The sequence below is a fragment of the Mustela nivalis genome (genome assembly GCF_964662115.1).
Source record: "Mustela nivalis genome assembly, chromosome: 2".
Lineage (NCBI taxonomy): Eukaryota > Metazoa > Chordata > Mammalia > Carnivora > Mustelidae > Mustela > Mustela nivalis.
The window spans coordinates 115,871,054-115,894,118 of record NC_139021.1 but is presented as its reverse complement, the minus strand read 5'-3'; the positions used below and the strand labels follow the sequence as shown (position 1 = coordinate 115,894,118).

The 23,065-nt window shown below is 39.9% G+C and overlaps 1 protein-coding gene across 2 annotated transcripts in view; it reads right to left on the bottom strand.

Annotated features, from left to right (window-relative positions):
* Nucleotides 1-334: 334 nt before the first annotated feature.
* Nucleotides 335-23,065, bottom strand: part of PRKG1 (protein kinase cGMP-dependent 1) — a 1,242,412-nt gene continuing 1,219,681 nt past the window's right edge. For both annotated transcript variants that reach the window (XM_082721092.1, XM_082721091.1), the window contains exons 13-18: nucleotides 17,900-18,041; nucleotides 16,399-16,562; nucleotides 8,029-8,151; nucleotides 7,883-7,945; nucleotides 6,567-6,633; nucleotides 335-4,800 (exon numbers count right to left, since the gene is read on the bottom strand). In XM_082721092.1, the coding sequence (XP_082577218.1) occupies nucleotides 4,702-4,800; nucleotides 6,567-6,633; nucleotides 7,883-7,945; nucleotides 8,029-8,151; nucleotides 16,399-16,562; nucleotides 17,900-18,041 (658 nt within the window). In that variant the 3' untranslated portion in view covers nucleotides 335-4,701. The remainder of the gene's footprint in view (nucleotides 4,801-6,566; nucleotides 6,634-7,882; nucleotides 7,946-8,028; nucleotides 8,152-16,398; nucleotides 16,563-17,899; nucleotides 18,042-23,065) is intronic.

Sequence of the window (23,065 nt, the reverse complement as noted above, 5' to 3'; positions counted from 1 at the left end):
GTTTGCTTGGTTCAGAATTTGACAAGGGGTGGCCCAAGCAAGGAGTGGGTGGTGGTAGGTAGCAATTGTGAGGCACAGAACACTGCTAAGGCTGGGGTTTTCTGTTCACACTGGGTGGCCTGACATTATCCCTCCCGAATTCTTTAAACCAATTTCCTAAACTAGTTTTACATTGGATCGTAAGGTATGAGGTTGTGAAGGACACTTGGGTTATAAGTAAGTTTTACATTGTTTTAGTGACGTTCTCCAGTAGCACTCCAGGGTATTTCTATTCCAGTATGAGAGACATCAGCTATATTCTTGCAGTCTTGTCTGAAATGAAACATCCACCAAGTTCAAAAGTAATTATTTTTTTTATTTCAACTCTATAAAGTATACAACAGGCACTCGGCAATAACAGCTGCAGGAAAAATACAGAGCAAATCAAAGCAGATTAATTTTATGAAAAAGTTTTTAATCTACATCAAAAGAGTGCAAGTGGTCAATGACCATTTGATGACAGTTGTTGCATTCTGACTAACAAAGGACTCTTTCATGTAGAACAAATTGTAAGAGGACAATCAACCATAGCTGTAAGAATACAAAAGAACTGACCAGTTGTAAAAACATCATACAATGAAATAAATTGGATAGATGATGCTTGAAGAAATGTCCCTTTCCTCGGAAAGCCCAAACCTCTGAGTCATGGTCAAGGTCCCAGAGCTCTGTTAATTCAGGGGCAGATAAAGAGGAGGGCTAACAACACACTTCCAATGTTTATCTTGCCTGGTCTGTTGAAAACTTGCCTCATAAATGATTTGCATATACAAGAACTCAGAAAGCATCCTGTTTTGTTGAGGAGTGCACCAAGGTACATGTTCATCATTGGTTTCATAACGAGGTGTGGTTAGCAGTCACTTCCCAATTTTTCTTTTGATTTGGATAGTTGGTAATGGAGTCTATAAAATGAGATGTTAGAACTTGACTGCACTAAGTGGTTTTTTGTTTTGTTTTGTTTTTAACTGAATCTGCACAGCTTAGCAAAACAGGAATACCTGTATACAGACTGATAGTATGTCATATATTAATTTGACCTGCACATACATTTATACATTTCACAGAAATGACGCTGTATCTCAGTAACAGATACACAGCTCTGGTACGTGTAACAGAAATAAGAGAACAACTTCATCATTTCTGTAATTCATCAATATTATATAATAAAGGCTTATAAATTGTTAGCAGAAAGAACTGTAAAACGCAGCAAGCTAAGAAAGGACAACATTTTGAGGTGTATTTGTCTTTGTCATGCAGCATAACACCAAATTTGTTTTTTAATAGGATGCCATGAATTTAAGGCACTTGCAACAATGCCAGATAGCCAGGTCATGTTCTAAACTATGGAACAGATGAAACCATACAGTTGACATAATTTTCAATAATACTGACAATTATGACATTAATTCAAGTCTACTTGGACCTAAAAACATTATCCAATACAAAGGAAATGAAATAATAATGCTGTGAAACACTAAAAAAAGTTATATGTACCACAAAATATCACACAAAAATATCTATTTACATAAATATTTGTCTGTGGTCCTATTGTGAAAGAAAACATCATTATGGATAATGCACAGATCACCTCTACCGTATGAAATCAGTTCTAATATCCTCATTTTCAGTATGGTAGCTGACTTCTTTAAAATTTCAGTTTACCCTCAGTTCCATCATGTAGAAATGAAATGAGAAAAATTCAGTAGCTGAATTTATATATTACACATGTGTGATTCACATGCATATCCCATAATTTTAAGTAAAAAAAAAATGTGACTCGTAAAGAATGGAATCAAAAGAAATTTGTTTTCAATGCCACGTGGATCTGATTTATATGTGAGTAACAAAGAAGACACGAACATAAAGGTCATTTATAGCAAATTTCCAGAAATCATTTTCTCTAACGTGTTCAGTTTAACTCCGATATCATGATGTTCCTTTCCTTGGCAGTTTTCAGTTTTCCTGTGTATCAAGAGGCACAGAAAGCCCTTATTTCCCATACTCAAAGTATTAACAAGAAAGTCAGTTAGCAAATCAAACAAGTTGGCACTATTCTAACTTATCCAGATGTTGTTTAGTGTAAGAAAAGAGAGGGGCGTGAACAGTTCAGAAATAAAGTGAGATGCACTTTCCAAAGCTGACCATGAATTTTAGCCCTAGTGTCTTCATTAAGACAAGATTTAAATCCTTAAATTTCAATGCTGAAGATTAGAGGACTGTATTCACTTAGCAGTTTGTGGAAGATGTAGTTCACCTTTTTTGGTTAGTGATTGCTGTAGACCTCCTAATGCAATGCCACCGGGGTGATGTAACGGAGCTGTGCTAACAGGTGGGAAAACTGACAGTTCCATTGAACTGGATGCTACGTCTTCATTCCTCAGAGAACGTGTACACAGTGTTGTCTTAGACGTGAACCACAGCAAGCGCTAGGCTCTGGTGCTGCTGGGGCATTTGAAAAATTGCAGGAGCAGATTCTCTTAGTGACCACATAGTATTCTAGCAAAACTTTAGTGTGCCTAAACCTTTTTTAACAAAAATCACTGAACAGTGACCGTGATGTTGGAATTATATACTTTTAAAAGCCCAGATAAAAGCAGGATAAAATTTCTGAAATAGCATTCATAGCTGGATTTTAGGTTGGTAGGTTTACTTTTATATTCTGAAGTCTGTTGAAGGACGTGGGTATCTTGGGGAATAAATTGATCTTAAGCAATTATTTGTAAGGAAGGGAAAACACTAACACAAGAATTTAACAGTAACATCTTGGGATCAAACTTTTAATGTAACTCTATTCTGATAGTATGCTCTTAGTATTTTTACTCCCCAAATGTTAGATTATGTTTGGATACCATATTCTAAAGTAGTCTTGGTATGAAAAATTCAAACAGAAATCGTAATATATGCCTTCCTGGGTATGGTATGATGACCTGTGTGGACATATTTTTTTTCAGAAATGCTTATGTTTCATTAACTTATAAAAACACCTTATACTGGAAAAAAGCAACCTTCAATTTAATACACCAAATTCACACACTGTTCCAAATCAGCGCTCATAAGAGTATACATTCGTTTCCTCAGGTAGAACGCCACTTGTCCAGGAAAAGCTTCCAGAATGGTCCACTACCTAGGATAGCTAATTGTAGTCAACTTGCCTGCCAACAATGGACTTAGCTTCAACTGCTGGTTCTTTACCCCTCATGAAAAAAGCAGGTAAATTTTGTATGTTCAAATGCATTTCAGGATTGCAATAATTTCTGCCCTACTTAGCTAACGCTCTGTTTGAGAAAGCAGAGTCCTGTTCTCAACTCCGTTCCCACTCTAACACGTGCATGAACTTACACTGGCTGATTCACCAAAAAGTCATCAACACCTGGCTAGGTCCAGTCCCATTCCCTGACCTGGCAGAAGCAAGCTTTCCAATTTGGTGAATCTCAGTGATTTTTGTGCTTTCCTCCTCTTCCTCTTTTTGGTTCAGGACTAAGACAAGAAGCCAGTTGAATGGGTTTTAATCCCCGTTCCCCCTCAAACCTAGGCCATGTTGTGTAAGTGAAATCTGATGGGAGTTTGGTTGGTAAACGTAGTGAAGAATGCTTGGGTCTCTGGCTACACAGGTGATGATTAGAATTTGTGTTGTCTTCTCAGACACGGACATTTACAGATGAAAGATATACATAGCACCTAGATAGTTTTTTTATTTTTATTTTTGGATGGATCTTAGTCCCTCTCCACCCCACCCTGCCCCCACCCCCCAAGGGTTTCTTTTTATAAAAGGGAATATTTTAAGCCTCAGTCTGAGGGCATGTTAGGTAATAAATAAAAATCAGTTGGCTGCTAGTCGTTTATTTCCAGGACCATCTCGAAGCACAGTATTTTAAAAAGATATGAAATGGTTTGTGAGTTGTTTTTTCCACTCTGTCATGCCAATTAGTCAAAAAAAGAAACAAATATCATGCATGTTTTTTTTTTCAATCCTCTGTGAAAATGCCTATATGCCTGCTATGAGAGTCCTCAGCAGAATCTATAGCAGTTGTGCTTTTGATCGTATCAATTTTTAAAATCTGTCAGAAAGGAAAGGTAACATTCAGTCTCGTCATCAGCACGGCTGGGAAATTAAATCAGGAAACTTCTAGCACTGGTTTGACATGACCTCTTGACCAACAGACGCGTGGCCCTCTTCCGTGCGGTGCAGACACCGGCTTGCATGAATGTATCCTCCGACCTCCCCGGAAGGAAAGGAAGAGCCCTGATTTTGCACCACGGTCATCTATCGCACCCACTATCGTATTTTTCTGATCTTCCTGATAATTCTAGCAAGGTCCAGACTCTTTGACTAGATTGACGTGTTTCTGACCGTCTTTCAAAGTATAGTCAGAGCAAAGCAAGGTCATCGCAACACTAGAAGACATCTCGTTACTGGGGTGAAAGGCTTTGCTTCAGGACCACCATGTCAACTGCTATTTGGAGGATCCAACAGAAAACATGTAAAGAGCACTACTGTCATCTAAGCAATAAGTCCTAATGCCACTGTAGTTACCGGAGCAGCATCGATCAAAGGCATCATGGTGACCCCGAGCACTAATCTTCTCTCCGTCCCTCAGGTTTGCTGGCAGCTGTGTCTCAGGAAAAGCTGACTTCAGCAAGGCAGAAGCAGGTAAGAGAAATACATTAGAAGTCTATGTCCCATCCCGAGTTGTCATCAGGGGGCGGCTCGTCATTGTCCTCAGGGAAACTGTCGAAATTGCTTGTGTCTGTGGGTGATGCCACCTGCCGGTGAGAGGAGGGACAGGGAGAGGATTTCTGCATTGGGGAGTCAAATGCCAAATGGAGTCTTACAAAGCGTTCTTTCTTCATTCCCCAATCAACAGCTATTTTTTTAAGCGTCTACTAGGTACAGGTTTTGTGCTTTGCATTGGTGGTGGGGGGGGGGGGGCACAGTGCTGACTAAAACCAGACATGCCTCTTATCGTCATGAAGTTTCTACTCTAGCAGAGGGTACCCTGTAAGATTAAAACACAATCTACAGCTGATTAGAAAGTTTGGTTACTGCTACGAAGAAAAATGAGTATTAGAGGGATGATGGAAAGCCGCTCTGAGAAAATTTTATTTTAAAACTAAGTATTGGGTTCGATTTTTGCCCATGCAAAGGTCCTGAGGTGAGAGACAGGGCTTTGTGCTGTGACATAATCAAAGAAGGCCAGTGTGGCTGCCGTATAGGAGAGGAGAGTACTTGAGTAAGAAGTAGGAGAAATTAGGTCATACAGAGCCCTGTAGGCTATCTTAAGACTTTTGTGTAATTCAAGGGTACTAAAAAGCCATTCCTAAACTCGAGCAGATTACTGGGTAAAGGCCCTTCTGGAGAACATCAGTAAGAGCAATCCACACTTTAGTTTCCCTCATATCTAGGATATTTACAACCACATATATATTAATAGTGAATGAAATATATATGGGTATAATCCATAAATATATACTGTTCAGTAAGGCTTGCTATTTACCCTCCAAGTTTCTTATTCTATTTTTGTTCTAAAAAAAAAAAAAACCACCCAAAACTTCAGGTATGCTAGTAACTGTCATGGAAAGTATGGTAATGGAGTTTGTTTTGCTTGTGTTACCACAGAAATAAAACTTAAAAGTAGGGAAAACATTTCTGTATAAAGAGCAGTCTTGAGTTAGTCCCAGAAAAAGGGAGTCAAGACCTGAATGGCTCAGGACAGCAAAGCAACCCCCTGCCTCTTTGTAAAGATACAAGACCTTTCATCGGACAGATTTATTTTATTAAAAAATACTTGATCACCCTTAGTGGGCTGCTATTTACCAAAACACCTGACACGCAGAAAAGACAGTTAAGGAAAGAGAATCCTTTTCTTTCGGAGCCTCATGAAAGGGTAGATGAACACAGTATTGCCTGGGAGTACTTGGAAGTGAGCTGGGAGCATAAAAGAAACATTATTGGCCAGGAATCGGTAGCTGCTGAAAACAGAGTGCACAGGAATGCTCCGAGTGGCTTTTATGGGCTAGGCTCTTGGGGACAGAGCAAGATAGGGCATAAACTGGGATCGTAAAGACAGAATAACTGCCCATTGCCCTAATTCACCCACATGGACTCTTGTATACACTAAACTGGTCATAATTCATGAGTAGTCCTAATGCGTGAGTAGTCCTAATGTATTCTTGGGCAATAATGTATGAAGTTCAGATATTCTGGAAAAAGAAAACAAAACAGGAAACTGGTTGCTGGATACCCGTTATGTTCTTCTGTCTCCATCAGTGCATACTGAACACTTACTGTACTGCAAGCCCATTTTTAGTCACAAAGAAATTAGAATGAATAGTTTAGAAAGATAATGGTAAAGTATATATAAAACAACTATCCCCTAACTGACCTGCCTTTAGGCTTGGATTTTATATATGACTATTCTAAGATGGTACTTCTCCTGTAGTTTATTTAATCTGAACATACGATAAAACTTTAACACTGACATAAACACCGTACATGTGTCACAGAGCTGTAAGTTGGATCGTGTACTTACACTTGGTATTATGGGCGGTGTCAAGGTCCCTTTTCTTAAGCCTTCCCAGTTAAAGCCCTCAAACCATCTAGGAAAGGAAAAAAAGAAAAGGAAGCTAGTAAAAGGCATTTTTCTTCAGCTAAAACTTCACTGCAACAAACATGATAGAAAGGAACTAGGCAAACATTTTCCACGTGACAAGAATGTGTTCTCTTTAATTGCAAATTTTTCTGCTCAGGGTTTTTAAAATATGCCTTCCATACAGTAAGTTAATTCTTGAAATACTGAACACCAATTAGAAAATAACTCCTTTTCCAGGCATTTCAGGCAGAATGTCTGTATGACCTTATTCTTATATTATCATTATAACTTAACAAATGTCATGATCTGTTTGGTCCTGAGCTTTATAGGACATTTGATTTTTAAGGCTGTAGAACCAGGGCATGAAAAGTCAGGATAGAAAATTATCCTTTTAGCTTTGTACGGATTCTGTGTGTGGCCTCAGTTAATTAACCTTTCCACATCACTGTATGAGGTCTAACTCTGACTTGGCACTTTTTTTGCATGTTCGTAGAAAATTAAATATGCAATACTAGGGTCATAACAATTCCTAATGAAATGGAAACACATTTAATTACAATAGACTGAAGGTATTTTGTGTAGTTTTTCCTGTGAAAATGCGGACCAGACAATGCTAAGGTTTTTGGTTCTGTTCTGTCTTTAAAGTAGCAAATGCTTACACTAAATTCTTAGCAGGCGTTTTAGATATTTTGATATGTAAGTTCATCTGGTATGTGAATTTCTTGTGAAAAAAACAATTTGGTCTTAGTTTAGCAATCAAATATCCAATTAACTAGGTAAGGTTTAATATTTAAGATGTTGCTCTGGTTTAAAAAAAAAAAACACTGTTTTTGTTTTTGTTTTTTGTTTTTTGTTTTCTTTATCATCTACTTAGGAAGTGGTGGGAAAAATATATTCCAGTTTTAGTCTGGGAAATGAGGTATAATATGGTAGAGGACTTTTGTTTTTGATATCCTGGTAGAGAGGAGAATCCCAGAATTAAAAGCACACATTTCCTCTTTGAGCTAGAGAGGAAAAATGCTCATTAGTGTGAGTTGGGAGAAACTGAATTCAGTGAACCGGTCGCTTAGTATGGCTTGGGGTCGTGTGTGTCCCTGAGATATAGCAGAAGGGCCTTAGGTCAGAAGGCTAACTGGACTGACGTCCCCTTGGGTGTTCCCATAGGCTAAGTGCACCAATCACCCAGCCTGGGGGGAGCGGGTACCTGTCTTGCTTTCTGGACCTTCCACAGAAAGGGACGAGGAAAGAATACTTACTTGTGCTTCTGAATGTCTTTCACACCATTTTTCAAATTCCCTAATCTTTCTGATGGGTTATCCCTGGAAAGAAAATAAGAACTGTAAGGAATCTAATCACTTCCAAATTAGGATCCTTTCAAAAGTTATGGGGCTGAAATGCTTACCTGCATAGTTTTTTAATTAAATTAGCAGCATTTTTGGCAATCTTCTTTGGAAATTCTATCATGTCAATCCCCCTCAGTATGATGTTGTATGTCTTCATAGGATCTGGGCCTGAGAAAGGTGGGCTGTGAGAGAAATGAAGAGAGAATCACTTTGGTTTTCTAAACAAGAAATCTTTAATTGTTAAAACTTCACAGAACGTCTATTCTTATCTGGGGACACACCTGAGTAGTGGTAATGAAATGATGCTGGATTAACAGCAAAACAGGATGGAACCCTTTTCAAGGAAATCACTTAGCAAAACCATCCTGGGTCAAGTTTGTCTGTTGTCTTTTTAGTGCAGGTGCGGGACCCCTCTGGCTGTCCTTGGCCATTCAAGATGCTTCTTCCACTTTCTAGCTCTTTCCCTGCCCTTGATTACGCCTGAGATGAAGTCCAGAATCACTAGAATGCCCCAAGGACATCAGTGATAGGACACCATCTCCTGCCAATACTACCCTCACTCACTAGGATCAGCGCACTCTTACTGGTCACGGAACTGATCCCATGACCTCTATCAACCAACATAAAGTTTAAATTCAAGGATTAGATTCAGCTGTTGCATTTTTAAAAAAGATTTTATTTTTTAATGTAATCTCTGCACCCAACGTGGGGCTTGAACTCACGACCCTGAGGTCAAGCATCGTATTGCTCCACTGACCGAGCCAGCCAGGCACCCCTTGAATTTAAACTTGTGGCCTGCCATGCTCTCTGACACACCCTTTATGCCACTTTCTATGCTTTGTGTCTGTCTTCTTTCCAGACTCAGTCTTGTTCTCAGTCTTGCAGTGTTCCCAGAGTGTAGGAGAATGCCCAGCGCAGAGCATGTGATCGGTGATCTGCTGACTGAGTCCTTCTGCAGGAGAATGCTCCTCCTACCCTCTCCTCCCGGTCATCAGTCCTCAGTGGATAACCTGACACAAGGCATCCTTATTAGGAGGCCCCACGAGCCAGACCAATCCAAGGAGGGTAGCTTTGGGCCAGGCTCAGGGAACACAGAGATGAAAAAGACCCCTCCTTCCATCAAAGTGATGCACCCGGACAAATAATGGCTTTGGAAATTGTTCTCCTAATACCGGATTCATGTCTCTCTCGATGATTATTTTTGCCCATCACTTTCACCAGGAGCAGTTCAAATTATTTCCTTTGAAGGAGCAGGCTCCAAACAAGGAAGGACCCCAGCACAAGTGTTCCTGGTGATGTTAGCAAGAGAGCGGCCGTGGCATCTGCGGAGCGCGGCCTCTGCTCTACACCCCTCTGCTCAGCACCTCATACCTTCACAGAAGCCCCACAAGGGAACCGAGGCTTAAAGTCCTAGGTCTCGACATTGTCCTTTCCACTACCACTTTCTCTTTAGCAAGCCTTTCTTCCCACAGCCCTCTTACCTGTTCGAACTCCAGATGTGAATTACTGGAATGCCCTTCCACCCAGCTAGCCTGTCCCTTTCCTAGTTTGCCCTACACATGAAGACTGGCTGCTTATTCCTAAACACTACCACACCGGTTCCTACTCCTTTTCAGAAAATACTCAATGACTGCCTCTGGATGAATTGCAGACATTCATGTGTAGCCGGCGGTGAGCCTCAGGAGATGACTCTTACTGATCTCCTATTTTTATCAATTTCCTATTGAAGTGTAGCTGACACACAGCGTTAATTAGTTTCAGGTGTAGAACACAGCGATCCCACCAACCCATGCACTACACTGTGCTCGCTGCAAGTGTTGCTGCCCTCTGCCTCCACATAGCGCTGTACTACGGACTATATCCCCTGTGCTGTGCCTGCCATCCCGACTTCCTCATTCCATGGCCTGTACCTCCCACACCCCTTCCCTGCTTTTGCCTATCCCCACCCCCCACCCTTCTGGCAACCATCAGTTTGTTCTCTGTATTTATGGGTCTGTTTCTGCTCTTTTACTTTCTTTTTTGGTTCCACAGAGAAGTGAAATCAGATGGTATTTGTCTTTGCCTGCCTGCCCCATTTCACATAGCATGATATCCACTAGGTCCATCCATATTGTTGCAAATGGCAAGATCGTATTCTTTTTTATGGCTGAGTAATAGTCCTGCATGTATGTATCTGTATCTATCGCATCTTCTTTATCCCTTTATCTATTGACGGACACTTAGGCTACCTTCCTTACTTGGCTAATGTAAATAATGCTGCAGTACACATAGGAGAGCATATATTCTTCTGAATTAGTGTTTTCTTTTTCTTTGGGGAATACCCAGTATGGAATTGAATTGCTTGGTAGTCCTAGTTTTAATTTTTTGAGGAACATCCATACTGTTTCCCACAGTGGCTGCACCAGTTTGCATTCCCATCAAACAGTGTATGAGGGTTCCTTTTGCCCTCCACCCTCCCCATCATTTGCTAAACCATTCTAACAAGTGGGAGGTGACATCTCATGGTGGTTTGGGTTTGTATTTGAGCATCTTTTTATGTGTCTGTTGGCCATATGGATGTCCTCTTTGAAAGAATCACTATTTAGGTCTTCTGCTCATTTTTAAATTGAATTATTTCTTTAGTATTGAGTTGTAGGAGTTCTTTGTATATTTTGGAATATTAACCCCTAATTGGACATATTATTGGATATATTGCAAATATATCCATTCACTAGGTTGCCTTTGTGTCTTGTTGTTTGCTGTGCAAACGCTTTTAATTTTGGTGTAGTTTATTTTTATCTTTGTTTCCCTTACATTAAAAGACATATCTAGAAAAATGTTGCTAACATGGATGTCAAAAAAATTACTGGCATGTCTGGGAGGCTCAGTTGGTTGAGCATCTGCCTTTGGCTCAGGCCGTGATTGTGGGGGTGTGGGATGGAGCCCTAAATCGAGCTCCCTGCTCAGGGGGCAGCCTGGTTCTCCTCCCTCTGCCCCCACTCATTCTTTTACTCTCAAATAAATAAAATGTTTTTAAAACAAAGATTATTGGTTATGTTTTTTCTTCTAGGAGTCTTATGGCTTCAGGTCTCACATTTAGGTCTTTTATCCATCTTGGGATTATTTTTGTGGGTGGTGTGTAAGGAAGTGGTCTAATTTCATTCTTTTCCATACAGCTGTCCAGTGTTCCAAAGAGATGATTTTCACCCTATTGTATATTCTTGCCTCTTTTTTTTGGAGATAAATTATTCATAAAAGAAAATGTTTATTTCTGGACTCTCTATTCTGTTGCAAAGATCTTGGTATCTGTTTTTGTACCTGTATCATATGGTTTTGATTACTATTGTTTTGTAGTATATCTTGAAATCTGGGATTGTGATGCCTCCAGCTCTGTTCTTTCTTAAGATCACTTTGGCTATTCAAGGTCTTTTGTGGTTCCATACAGAGTTTAGTATTATTTGTTCTAGTTCTGTGAAACATGCTATTGGCATCTTGATAGGAATTTCACAGAATCCGTAGAGTGCTTTGGATAATATAGACATTTTAACAATATTAATTCTTAATGTCCATGAACATAGAATATCTATTTATTCCAATTTCTTTCATCAATACTTAATAGTTTTTAGAAAACAGGTCTATCACCTCCTTGGCTAAATTTATTTTATTTTATTCTTTTTGGTGCAATTGTAAATGGAATTGGCTGTCCTAATTTCTCTGCCACTTTGTTGTTAGTGTCTAGAAACACCAGATTTCTGTATATTAATTTTGTATTCTGTAACTTTACTGAATTCATTTATAACAGTTTTTTGATGGAGTCTTTATGGTTTTCTATGTATAGTATTATGTCATCTGCAAATAGTGACAGTTTAGCTACTTCCTTACTAGTCTGGATACATTTTCTTTTCTTTGTCTGATTGCTTCAGCCATGACTTCCATTACTATGTTGAATAAGAGTGGTGAAGATATATTGCTTCTGGATCTTAGAGAAAAATCTTGGTTTTTAGCTATCCTATTGGGACATTATTATGTTAAAGCGTGTTCTTATCTAAACCCACTTTGACAGTATTATTGTAAACAGATGTTGAATTCTGTCAAAAGCTGTTCATGTATCCACTGAGATGATCATATGGGTTTTGCCCTTTCTCTTGTTCATCTGATTTATAATTATGATTAATTTGAGACTATGGAAACACTCTTGCAACCCTGGAATAAATTCTACCTAATTGTGGTCAATGATCCTTTTAATGGATTGTTGAATGTGGTTTGCTAATATTTTGTCAAGAATTTTTGCATCCATATTCTTCAGGGATATTGACCTGTAGTTTTCTTTTTTTGGTAGTGTCTTTGGTTTTGGTGTCAGTACAGTGCTGGTCTCATAGAATGCACTTGGAAGCTTTCCTTCTATTTTTTTCGTAATTGTTTGGGGGAGATTAGCTTTAACATTCTTTAATGTTGGGTAGACTTCCCTGTGAAGACTTCTATTCCCTGCCTTTTGTTTGTTGGGTTTTTTTGTTTACTGATTCAATTTTGTTACTTGTTTTTGTTTTTTCAGATTTCTATTTCTTCCTGATTTTGTTTTGGAAGATTGTATATTTCTAGAAATTTATCCATTTCCTTATATGCCAACAAAGTGGACAATCTAAATTTTTATAGCATTCATACTTTATAACATTTGTATTCCGTCGGTGTCATTTTTTTACTTCCCTTTCCTTTCTGATTTTAATTATTTGGATTTTGGATCCTCTTTTTTCCTACATGAGTCTTGCTAGAGGTTTATTTTTTCAAAAAACCAATTCTGACTTTCATTGATCTTCTGTATCATTATTTCTTCAGTCTTTTTTTCCTGATTTTTATTATTTCCTTCCTTCTAACTTTGGCCTTTGCTTGTTCTTTTTCTAGTTTCTTTAAGTGTAAGGTTAGATTGAGAATTTTCTTGTTTCTTGAGGTAATCCTGTGCCCTATAAATTTCCTTCTTAGAACTGCTTTTGTTGCCTCCCAAAGATTTTGGGATTGTTGCATTTTCATTTGTCTCCATATATTTTGTTTGTTTGTTTCCATGTATTTTTAACAATTTCCTTTTGATTTCTTCATCAACAAAGTGGTTGTTTAGTAGTATGTTGTTCAGCATATTTTTGGTTTTTCTCTGTTTCTCTGCATGTTTTTGTTTTTTTTTCCAGTTTCTTCTTGTAATTGTAGTTTCATACCATTGTAGTTAAAAAACATGCTTTGTGGCCTCAGTTGTCTCATGTGCACAGGAAAAGAGTATATTCGGCTGCTTTGGGCTGGAAAGGTCTGTATATACGTTATGTCCATCTAATCCCACATCTTCAAAGACACGGTCTCCTTATTGATTTCTCTGCCTGGACGATCTGTCCATTGATGTAAGTGGGGTGTAAATATCCCCTACTGTTATTTTATGACTGTCCATTTCTCCCTTTATGTCTGTTTATACTTGCTGGATAGATGTAGGTGCTCTCATGTTGGGTGGATCAATATTTACAACCGTTAGGTCCTCTTGTTGGATCGATCCCTTTATTACTGTGTAAGACTTGTCTTTGTTACAGTTTTTTTCAGTCTATTGTATCTGACAGAAGTCCTCCTACTGCAACATTTATTTATTTGCTTTGCCTTCCTTTTGCATGGAGTATCTTTTTCCCTTTTTTCACTGTCAGTGTGACTTGAAGTCTGAAGTTTGCCTCTTGAGAGCAGCAGAGGTCTTTTCTTTCTTAGCCATCCCATCATTCTGCGTCTTTGATTGGAGCATTTAGACCATTTACATTTAAAGTCACTATTCGCAGATGTGTACTTACTGCCGTTTTTGTTAGGTGCTTTCTGGTTGTTTCTGTAGTCCTCAGTTTCTTTTTCTCTTCTCTTTCCTTGATGAGTTTCTCTAGTGTTATGTTCGGTCTTTTGTCTATCTTTTATAGTTTTTAGGTTTGTGGTTAACATATCCTACCTATAGACTATGTTAAGTTGATGGTGACTTATGTTCAAAGCATTCTAAGAGAACTTGATTTTTACTCCCTTCCTGCCACTTTGTCTATATGTTGTCATATTTAACGTTTTTTGGATATAGTTGATTTTACTTACTTTTGCCTTCATACTTGCCTTATAAGTCATTGCTCTATTACCTTTACTGTATGTTTGCTTTTATTATAATTTTCTTCTAATTATGGTCTTCTCTCTTCAACTGAAATAATTCCCTTTAACTTTTTTTTTTTCTTTTTTTTTTAAAGTAAGGCCTGTTTAATGGTGATGAACTCCTTCATTTTGATGGCCTGGGAAACTTTCTCTCTCCTTCAAATCTGAGTGATAAATTTGATGGTAGCGTATTCTTGGTTGTAGGTATTTTTCCTTTTGGCACTTTGTACCATGCCACTCCCAGATGATTGCAAAATTTCTCCTGAAAAATAAGCTGATAGCCATACATAACTCGGAGATTCTTTCTGGCTCTTGAAAAAAATTTTTTCTCTTTAATCTTTGACAGTTCAAATATTATGAGTCATGGGTTTATCTTGTTTGGAACTTTTGGGGTTTCCTAAATCTGGATGTCTATTTCCTTTTCTAGGTTAGGGAAGTTTTGAGTTATTATTTCTTCAAATATGTTGTCTGCCCTTTTTTTGGTCCCCTCGCTCTTCCCCTTCTGGGACCTAGATAATGGGAAGACTGATATTTTCTAAGATCTCTCTCCCTCTTTTTTTTTTTTTTTGTTTGTTTGTTTGTTTCTGTTTCCATTACTCTGCCTTCTAGGTCTCTGATCCATTCTCCTGTCTCTTCTAATTTCCTATTGATACCTTCAGTATATTCTTCATTTCCATTACTGTGTTCCTCAACTCTGACTCATTCTTTTTTCTTGTATGTTAAAGTTCTTACAAAGTTCATCCATGCTTATCTCCATTTCATTTACTTTTTTTTTTTTTTTTAGTTTTGTGTTGTTCTTTCATTTTCAGTGTATTCCTCTCTTTCCTCCTTTTGCTTGACTTGCTTTGCTTCTAGAATTAGGGAGAACAGCTACTTCTCCATTTGAAGGAATGATCTGGTGTATGGTCACCCCTGTGTAGACTGTGTGGCCTGGTGACTTTGGCTGGCTGTACAGAGCTGTAGCTATCCTGGACTTGGGGGCATGGAACATTTTGTTTGGGGCCATCCTGGTAGGATGGTCAGAGCAATGTGGGCAGGGGCAGTCCCAGGGTTCTCCAAAGAGAAGATGCCTGGCCAGGACAGCTAGAGCCATGGTGGGCATGGATAGAGGTTATCCTGGCAAGGTAGGGCACGGCTGGAGTGTTCTGGGGTGCTCTGCACCTGTTGTACTTCGGTGAGATGGCTGGAGCCATTGTGTTCTGATGTGTGCCATGCTGGGGCCACACTGGTGGGACCAGCTCCAGTGCCAGGGTTCTGCTCCTCTATGCACTGTCAAGGTGGTGGGAAAACATAAATAGGGGTGCCTGCCAGCCCCTTTGACCTGTAGGAAGTTCCAGCAGCTCTCCTGCCCTTGGGCAGGATTTTAGGGCTGGTCCCTTTATTTGAAGTTGCCCTTTTAAGCCATGACTTTTTTCTTCTGTGCCCAGTGCAGAGGCATCTGTTCCCTGTCCCCCTTTAACTAGGCCTCCTCACTGCAGTTCACCCTATCACCTCTATCTCCTGTCATTCTCTAAGTGGCCCCTCTCTATCTTTTGATGTGCAAAAGCCATTCAGTCAGCCCTCAGTTTCCCATTATTATTTTTTACATGAAGCTACTGCCCTCTAGTGGAGGCATGTCTCTGTCTGGACTGTCCTCTCCTTGCTCCTATGTCCAAGAACCCTTCTTCCTTCAGGACCTGGCTGTGGTCTTGCCTTACTCAGCAGCTTCCCCTGAACACACTGAGCCCTCTTTGGAACTCTGTGCTTTATAACGACCCTACTACTACTTGCTGCCTGGTCCTGGCAGGATGGTCTATTGGTTTTTCTTGTCCTTGGGGAGCTTACAATCTGTCTTACACCTGGAAGTAGCCACAGTACCCTTTTTAGTTGTGGATGACTGTAATATTATTACACAGAAGACCTGCAAAGCATTCTCATTTCATGTAGATGTAACAACGTGTCCTCTTATTTCTACGAATAGTTGAACCTAGATATTTTTATAACACCATTATCTCCCTTGCTCCATTGCTGGCTAAGGCACTAGGCTCGAAGACCTCCTGGAAAGACACAAGATTATTCCACAATGTCATATACATATAAAAATTTAGCAATGATGAGGCCAAAAGTTGGCATTGAGTTTTTTTGCCCTCATTGGACCCATTTTAGAGTTTTGTTTGATGAACTCTTGGTCACTAGCATAATTCATGGAAGCACTGGAACAAGAAAGAGTGAGATGTGCTGGAAGATGGCCTGAGCAGAGGGGCAAAGGCATGTGTGTGTAGCTGTCCTCTGGTCTGTTTTTACCAGTGGTTCTATGTCAATGCCCATACCTGCCAGTCAGAAGTTCATACATCAGGATTCCCAGTGACCAGTAGTCGGCGGAAATGTCATGGCCTTTGTTCAGGATGATCTCTGGGGCTACGTACTCTGGAGTCCCACAAAAAGTCCACGTTTTCTTTCCAAATCCTATTTTCTTTGCAAAGCCAAAATCAACCTTACAAAGAAAGAGAAACAGGTTATTTCAAGACCCTTACATGAAGCTGAAAGGCAGTACCGAGCTGCAGTGCGCTGATGAGACAATAAAAACTGAGGCACATTCCTGTGGTCCTGGGCTCTGGAAGGAGTCCTCTCTACTTCAAATGACATAGCTTCCCTCAGCAAAAGCTGAAACCTGAGTCGAGGATGAAACTGATATTATCACAGATAAGGGCCAATCTTTCTTTCCAGAAATATTTTCCATCTACTCTTCTTTTCATGCCAAGGGAGGTTGGGCCATAACTCCTTTACTGAAAATGTTTAAAAGACCAGTTGGACCTCCTTGACCAATTTTCCCCGAATATGCGGGATTTCTGCGGCCTTGAGGCGGTTGGGAATGCATTTAGCATTGAGAAGCCACTTGACAGTGGACAGTGGAAGGAGCAGAGGCATAAGCTTCATCCCCGCCCTTGGTAAACACAAAGAGGGACAAAATGCAAATGCGTTCTTTGTTTTTTTTTTTCTAGCAACCTTTTGATGGAGGAGCATCCACTGCAGAAAATCTATTTTTTTCTAAAACAATGTAGTTGAGAATAGAAATCATTAACTGCCCTTGATTCGATTTCTTTGAAAACCACGGACTGAATGGAAATTCCAAAAGTCTGAATATAGAGTCAGGCACTGGCAGAGGCAATGGCCATAAAAACTGTACATTTTATAATAGGAGAACTTCTGTCCTGTGGTAAGTCTTTATAAAGAGGGCTTGACCAATGTTATTATTATGAAGATCAATACTATTATTATACTTAAAATGGCCCGGATAACATCACCTACCAAGCCCCCCCCCCCCATAAGATTATACATAAACCAGGGAGCCTGGGTGGCTCAGTCAGTTCAGAGGCTGTGTTAGGCTCAGGTCATGAACCCAGCAGCCTGAGATCCAGTCCTCCTGTGGGCTCCTTGCTCAGTGGGGAGTCTGCTTCTCTCTCAAATAAATAAATACAATCTTAAAGATTATACATAAAACAGTTCACTTTTTTCTACAGTGTAAATATTCCTTCCCTGTGAACAGCAGAAAGCAGATTCAGGAAAGGTCTCCAAAGGTCTTCTAGATCTAGAACACAGCCATTAAAACACATTCTGCCACCAGCATTAAATTAGATGTAGCCAATTTAATTTCTTACACAACGTTTGCATCATTTGAAAAGGACGATTGCTTGAGAATAGCCATGCTAAAATCTGCTTTTAAGAAAAGCTACAGCATTAGCACGGGGAAGTGGAGATGTTCATGAACACAGTTTGACAAAGGAGTATTTTAAAACCGCAGAGCAGACACGGTGTGTAGAGGGCACTGACCAGCTTGGTGTAGCCTCTGTGATCCAGGATGAGATTTTCTGGCTTGAGGTCCCTGTAAATGATTCCTTTGGAATGCAGATAGGCGAATGCTTCCACCACGCATGCTGTGTAAAATCTGGTCGTAGAATCTTCAAATGAACCTCTGAGACACAGCAAAGGAAAGCACAGAAGACATTAGTTTCTCGGACACGATTTCAGTTGTTTTCTCATTTCAAGATCTTCCTGTGCTTCATTTGCAAAGAATGGCTGTTTGAAAACAGTAAAACCAAAATCTGCTCTTAAAAAAAGTTACCGCATTCACAAGGGGAAATAGAGATATTCATGAACACAGCTTGACAAATGAGTATTTTAAAACCTCAGACCTGGTTTTTTTTCCTACAAAGTTCCTCAACTACTAATGTCCCCTGAGTTATCACTGAAATAATTAGCTCTTCCCAAAGAAACAGTTTCCTTTTGAAATACAATTCAAGGCGTGAGGCTATCTACACTCACAGATACTAGAATCTTCACTCTCCTTAGGAAAACTCTAGTTCCTCTTCAACAATGTTTGCACCAAACAATTGTGAATAGATAAGGAAAAGAAAAAGTTTCTGAGTAGGAATGATACATTGTATGCTGCAACCCTCCGCTGACTTGGAACTCACTTTGCAGAGGGAGCACTGCAATTCTGTGGATTTCGGTGAGCCTTTTTGAAAGCCTACAAATTCTTGGTTATTCTTTGGAATTGTTTCTGCATTTGTGACTCTGTGCAACATTTCTGTTGGTATGGGATTCACTTGGTAATGGGACGAAATGGACAGATACATTGTAAATATTGTCAGGAAAGTTAACACTTTCAAGAGATCAACCTCTCATGAAATCTCTGCAGAAGGGTACTCAAAGGTGTATTCTGACTCAATCAGTCATTAGCGGGAAGATGAAAACAAAAACCCTAATACAAACTCATATTCACTGGAGGAAGCTCTAAGTTAGGAATATGGACACTGAAGCAAGAAACCTGGGCTCAAATTCCGGTTTCACTTATTTAATTTTGAGCAACTAACTGTGCCTCCCTCAGATCTATGATTCTCTTGTGCAAAATGGGGCCAGTAATAGAAACTATCTCACTGGATTGTCTTAAGTATACAAATAATTGTTGTGTATATTTAGAATTAGTGCCTGGCACACAACTGGGCCCCTGGTAAATATGAGCCATTCTAACTGAGCACTGAAATAGTCTTCTTTAGCTGCGGTGTCTTAATCTGGGAAAACTGAATAACATAGACACATCTGAAATCTTCTGGGGATGGGAGTGAGGGGTCTGTGATAATTAACACTGTCTTTGGGGTATTTGCTGCCTTTCATGGCCAAGGTTAACAGCCATAGATCACTCCCAACTTTCATCATAAAATAAACTGACCACCAACATTCACCTTTGGGTCCTCAGTGCTTGATAGCTTTGTTTCAAGGTTTCTCTGATTCTGAGCCATTTGGGAATTTGGAAGGTTCTAGAAAGCTGGTTTCCATTCCTTGAAAAATCTATTTTGAGTCTCTCCCCTACAGAAGCATATTTGTAACTGATTTTTAAAAGTAAATGAAAATGCTATCTCAAATCTGTTTCCATGTTATGTGGCAAATCGACCTAGTATATGCATACAAAATATTTATCAGTAACACAGCTTTATCACTAAACCTTTGATGTGGGTAATTTGCAGACTTTAAAATGTACTTCTAGAATGCAGTCACAAAGCATAGCATTCGGGTGACTCAAAATGAAAAATTACTATTAGAATTGAAAATGACAACATATATTTGATCTAAAACAAAAATGAAAGCTTGTTTTATCAACAGAAAGTTGCTTAAAGAAATAAATCACTGCCCTAAATAGCTCTTGAAAATAATAAATTATGTCTTGACAGTTGTGTCATTTCAATTAAAACAAGGATGAAATAGGGTCTTATACCTTCTTTGGGAAGGGGTGGTAGTTTTATTTTAGCTAGATGGCAGTAGATAACAACTTGAGAGAATTAGAGGCGTATATACTTATGGATAGACCCAGCTTTCGATTTAATCACAGTGTTTAATCTACTTGTGATAAATAGGATCCTGAAATGATAGAAAGCAGCAAAGATACAGCACATTCCTGTTTTGTCTACTAACATCAATCCTGAGTATACCTGAAGGGTATGGCAACCCATGAAGGTTAACCACCAACTGTAAAGTAAGGGATATGAAATTAGTATGCAAGTGACCCATTTCCTTGAAATACTGCTTCTTGTTGTGGTCCAAGTGTAAATACAATGTTTCAGATGTACAACCTAACAATTCAGTGACTCTACATCACTCAGTACTCACCATGGTTCAGTGTTGTCACCAACGTTATTACGATATCACGGACTGTATTCTCAATGCTGTCCTTTTCATCTCTGTGACTGATTTATTTTGTAACTAGAAGTTTGTATTTCTTGCTCCCTTTTATATATTTCACCCATTCCCCTCCCCCCACCCCAAACTCCCCTCTGGAGGAGACAAACCACTGATTTGTTCTCTATGTTTAAGAGTCTGTTTTGTTTTCAAGATTCCACAGATGAGTGAAAGCATATAGTATTTGTCTTTCTCTGATTATTTCACTTAGTGTAATACTCTCTTGGTCCACCCCTGTGGTTGCAAATGGCAAGATCTCATTCTTTATGGCTGAGTAACGTTCTGTTGTATATGTGCACCACATCTTTATCCACTCATCTGTTGTTGGACCCCCGGGCTGCTTCTGTATTTGGCTACTGTAAATCACGCTGCAGTAAACATACAACCACAGAAAACACATGAACCCTTTCACTTTAGTGTATTTGTTTTCTTTGGGTAAATACCCAGACGTGGAATTAGGGGATCATAGGGTAGTTCTATTTTTAGCTTTTCAAGAAACTCTCATACTCCTTCCAGAGTGGCTGCACAGTTTGCATTCCCACCAACAGTGCGAGAGGGTTCTTTTTTCCACATCCTCGCCAACGCTTGTTGTTTCTTGTCTTTTTCATTCCAGCCATTCTGACAGGGGTGAGGTGGTACCTCATGGTGGTTTTGATTTGCACTTCTCTGATGAGGAGTGATGTGGAACATCTTTTCATGAGTCTGTTGGCCACTGTATATCTTCTTTGGAAAAATGAATATTCAGGTCCTTGGATTCTTTTTTTGTTTTTCCTTGAGCTGTAGGAATGCTTTATATATTTTGGAATATCAATGCTTTATTGAATATGACATTTGCAAGCATCTTCCCTTATTCAGTAGGTTGCCTTCTCACTTTGCTGATGGTTACCTTTGCTCTGCAGAAGCTTTTTATTTTGGTGTAGTCCCAGAAGTTTATTTTTGCTTTTGTTTCCCTTGTCTGAGGAGATAGATTTAGAAAATGCTGCTAAGGGTGATATCCAAGAGATTACTACCTGTGTTTTCTTTCAGGGGTTTTATGGTTTCGCGTCTCACATTCAGGTCTTCAACCCTTTCCAGTTTATTTTTGTACCTGCTGTAAGAAAGCGGTCCAGTTTCATTCTTCTGCATCCAGCACTATTTGTTGAAGAGATTGCCTCGTCCCCATTGCATATTCTTGCCTTTGTTGTAGATAAGTTAACTAGACAATAGTGGCAGTTTACTTCTGCGCCCCCTATTCTGCTCTAATGATCTGTGTGTCTGTATTTCTGTCCGTGCCATATTGGTTTGATGACTACAGCTTTGTAGTCTATCTGGAGACCTGGGATTGTGATACCTCCAGCTTGGTCTTGCTCTGCTTAGGCTTGCTCTGGCCATCTGGGCTCTTTTTTTTTTTGTGGTTCCATACAAATTTTAGGATGACTCCCATTCTGAGAAAAATGCTATTGGTATTTTGACAGAGATTGCAATGAATCTGTAGAGTCCTTTGGTAGTCTGGACATTTTAACAATATTCTTCCAATCCACAGGCATGGAGTATTTTTCCATTTGTTTGCATTACCTCCTTGGTTAAATTTATGCCTAGGCATTTTATTCTTTTTGGTGCCCTTATAAAGGGGATTGTTGTCTTATTTCTTGTAGGTGGGCATGGGAAAGAAAGTGGCAGGGTCACTAGGTGAGTGGTCCACACTTAGTCTTTCTGCCACAGCTGTGGGTACACTGAAGGGCTGGGCTTTTCTCTAGGTGGTGGCAGCTGGAAGGCTTGGCTACTGGGATGGTGCTGTGCTTGGGTTAACTTCCCCTCTCCCCCAAGCAGGAGTCCTTCTGGAGGGATGGCTGCTGAGGGGAGCTGGTGGAAAGTGACAGGTCCACAGGGAATGCGGGAGTGGGCCACGCCATGCTAGCAAGCAAGTTGGAGAGGGTTAGCACTGGCTCCCACAAGTGTCTGGCCATCAAGGCTGGAAAAGGGAAGAGAAAAGATGCCTGCCAGCACTTTTTTCCTGGACAAGTCTCCTGAAGATTCCTGCCGCTCCTGTGCACACTCTGTGAATAATTGTCCTTCATGTGTACTCCAGGCACTTTCCAAACTGCTGTTTCCTTGCCGTTTTGGCAACTTGTTTACTGTGCTGGTTCGTTCGGGGCAGGGACCCTGCTTTCTGTTGCCTTCAGGCCCTTCTGGAGTTAAGCCCACTGACATCTAAAGTCCCTGGACCCAAGTCCAGCTGATGTTAAAACCTTGCCGAGGTAAGCCTCATTGGTTTTCCAAGCCAAATGGTACAGGTTCTTGTTTGCCCTGTGCAGCGCCCCGTGCTGGGGGGCCTGGTGTGGGGTCTGGTCTTCCTGCTGCTTCTCCGTGCCAGTCCCTCCTGATTGCGACTGATCTCACAGAAGATAGGGTTCCCATGTCTCCATGCCTCCTCCCTTTTCCAGTGCGGGCTCTTCTCTACCATGAACGGTGGAAGGCTTGCTCTGAGTCTTCAGGTTGGTTTCAGAGTTCATTGTAAAATGTAGGTGTTATCTTAGTGTGTCCCCTGGATGAGGTGGTTTCAGGATCCTTTGAATCTGCTCTCCTCCTGACCCCCTGACATACTTTGGATCTGCACTCTCCATTTTGCCATCCCAGAGGGAATTTAAATAATAATTATCATCCACAACAGAGTTAGAATCAAAGAGGATCAAGATTTAAATTACTTGCCAGCTTACAAAATACACCCAGGAGGACACATGATCAGAAGTGAGATGTGCATGATTTGAAAATTATGGTTTCTAA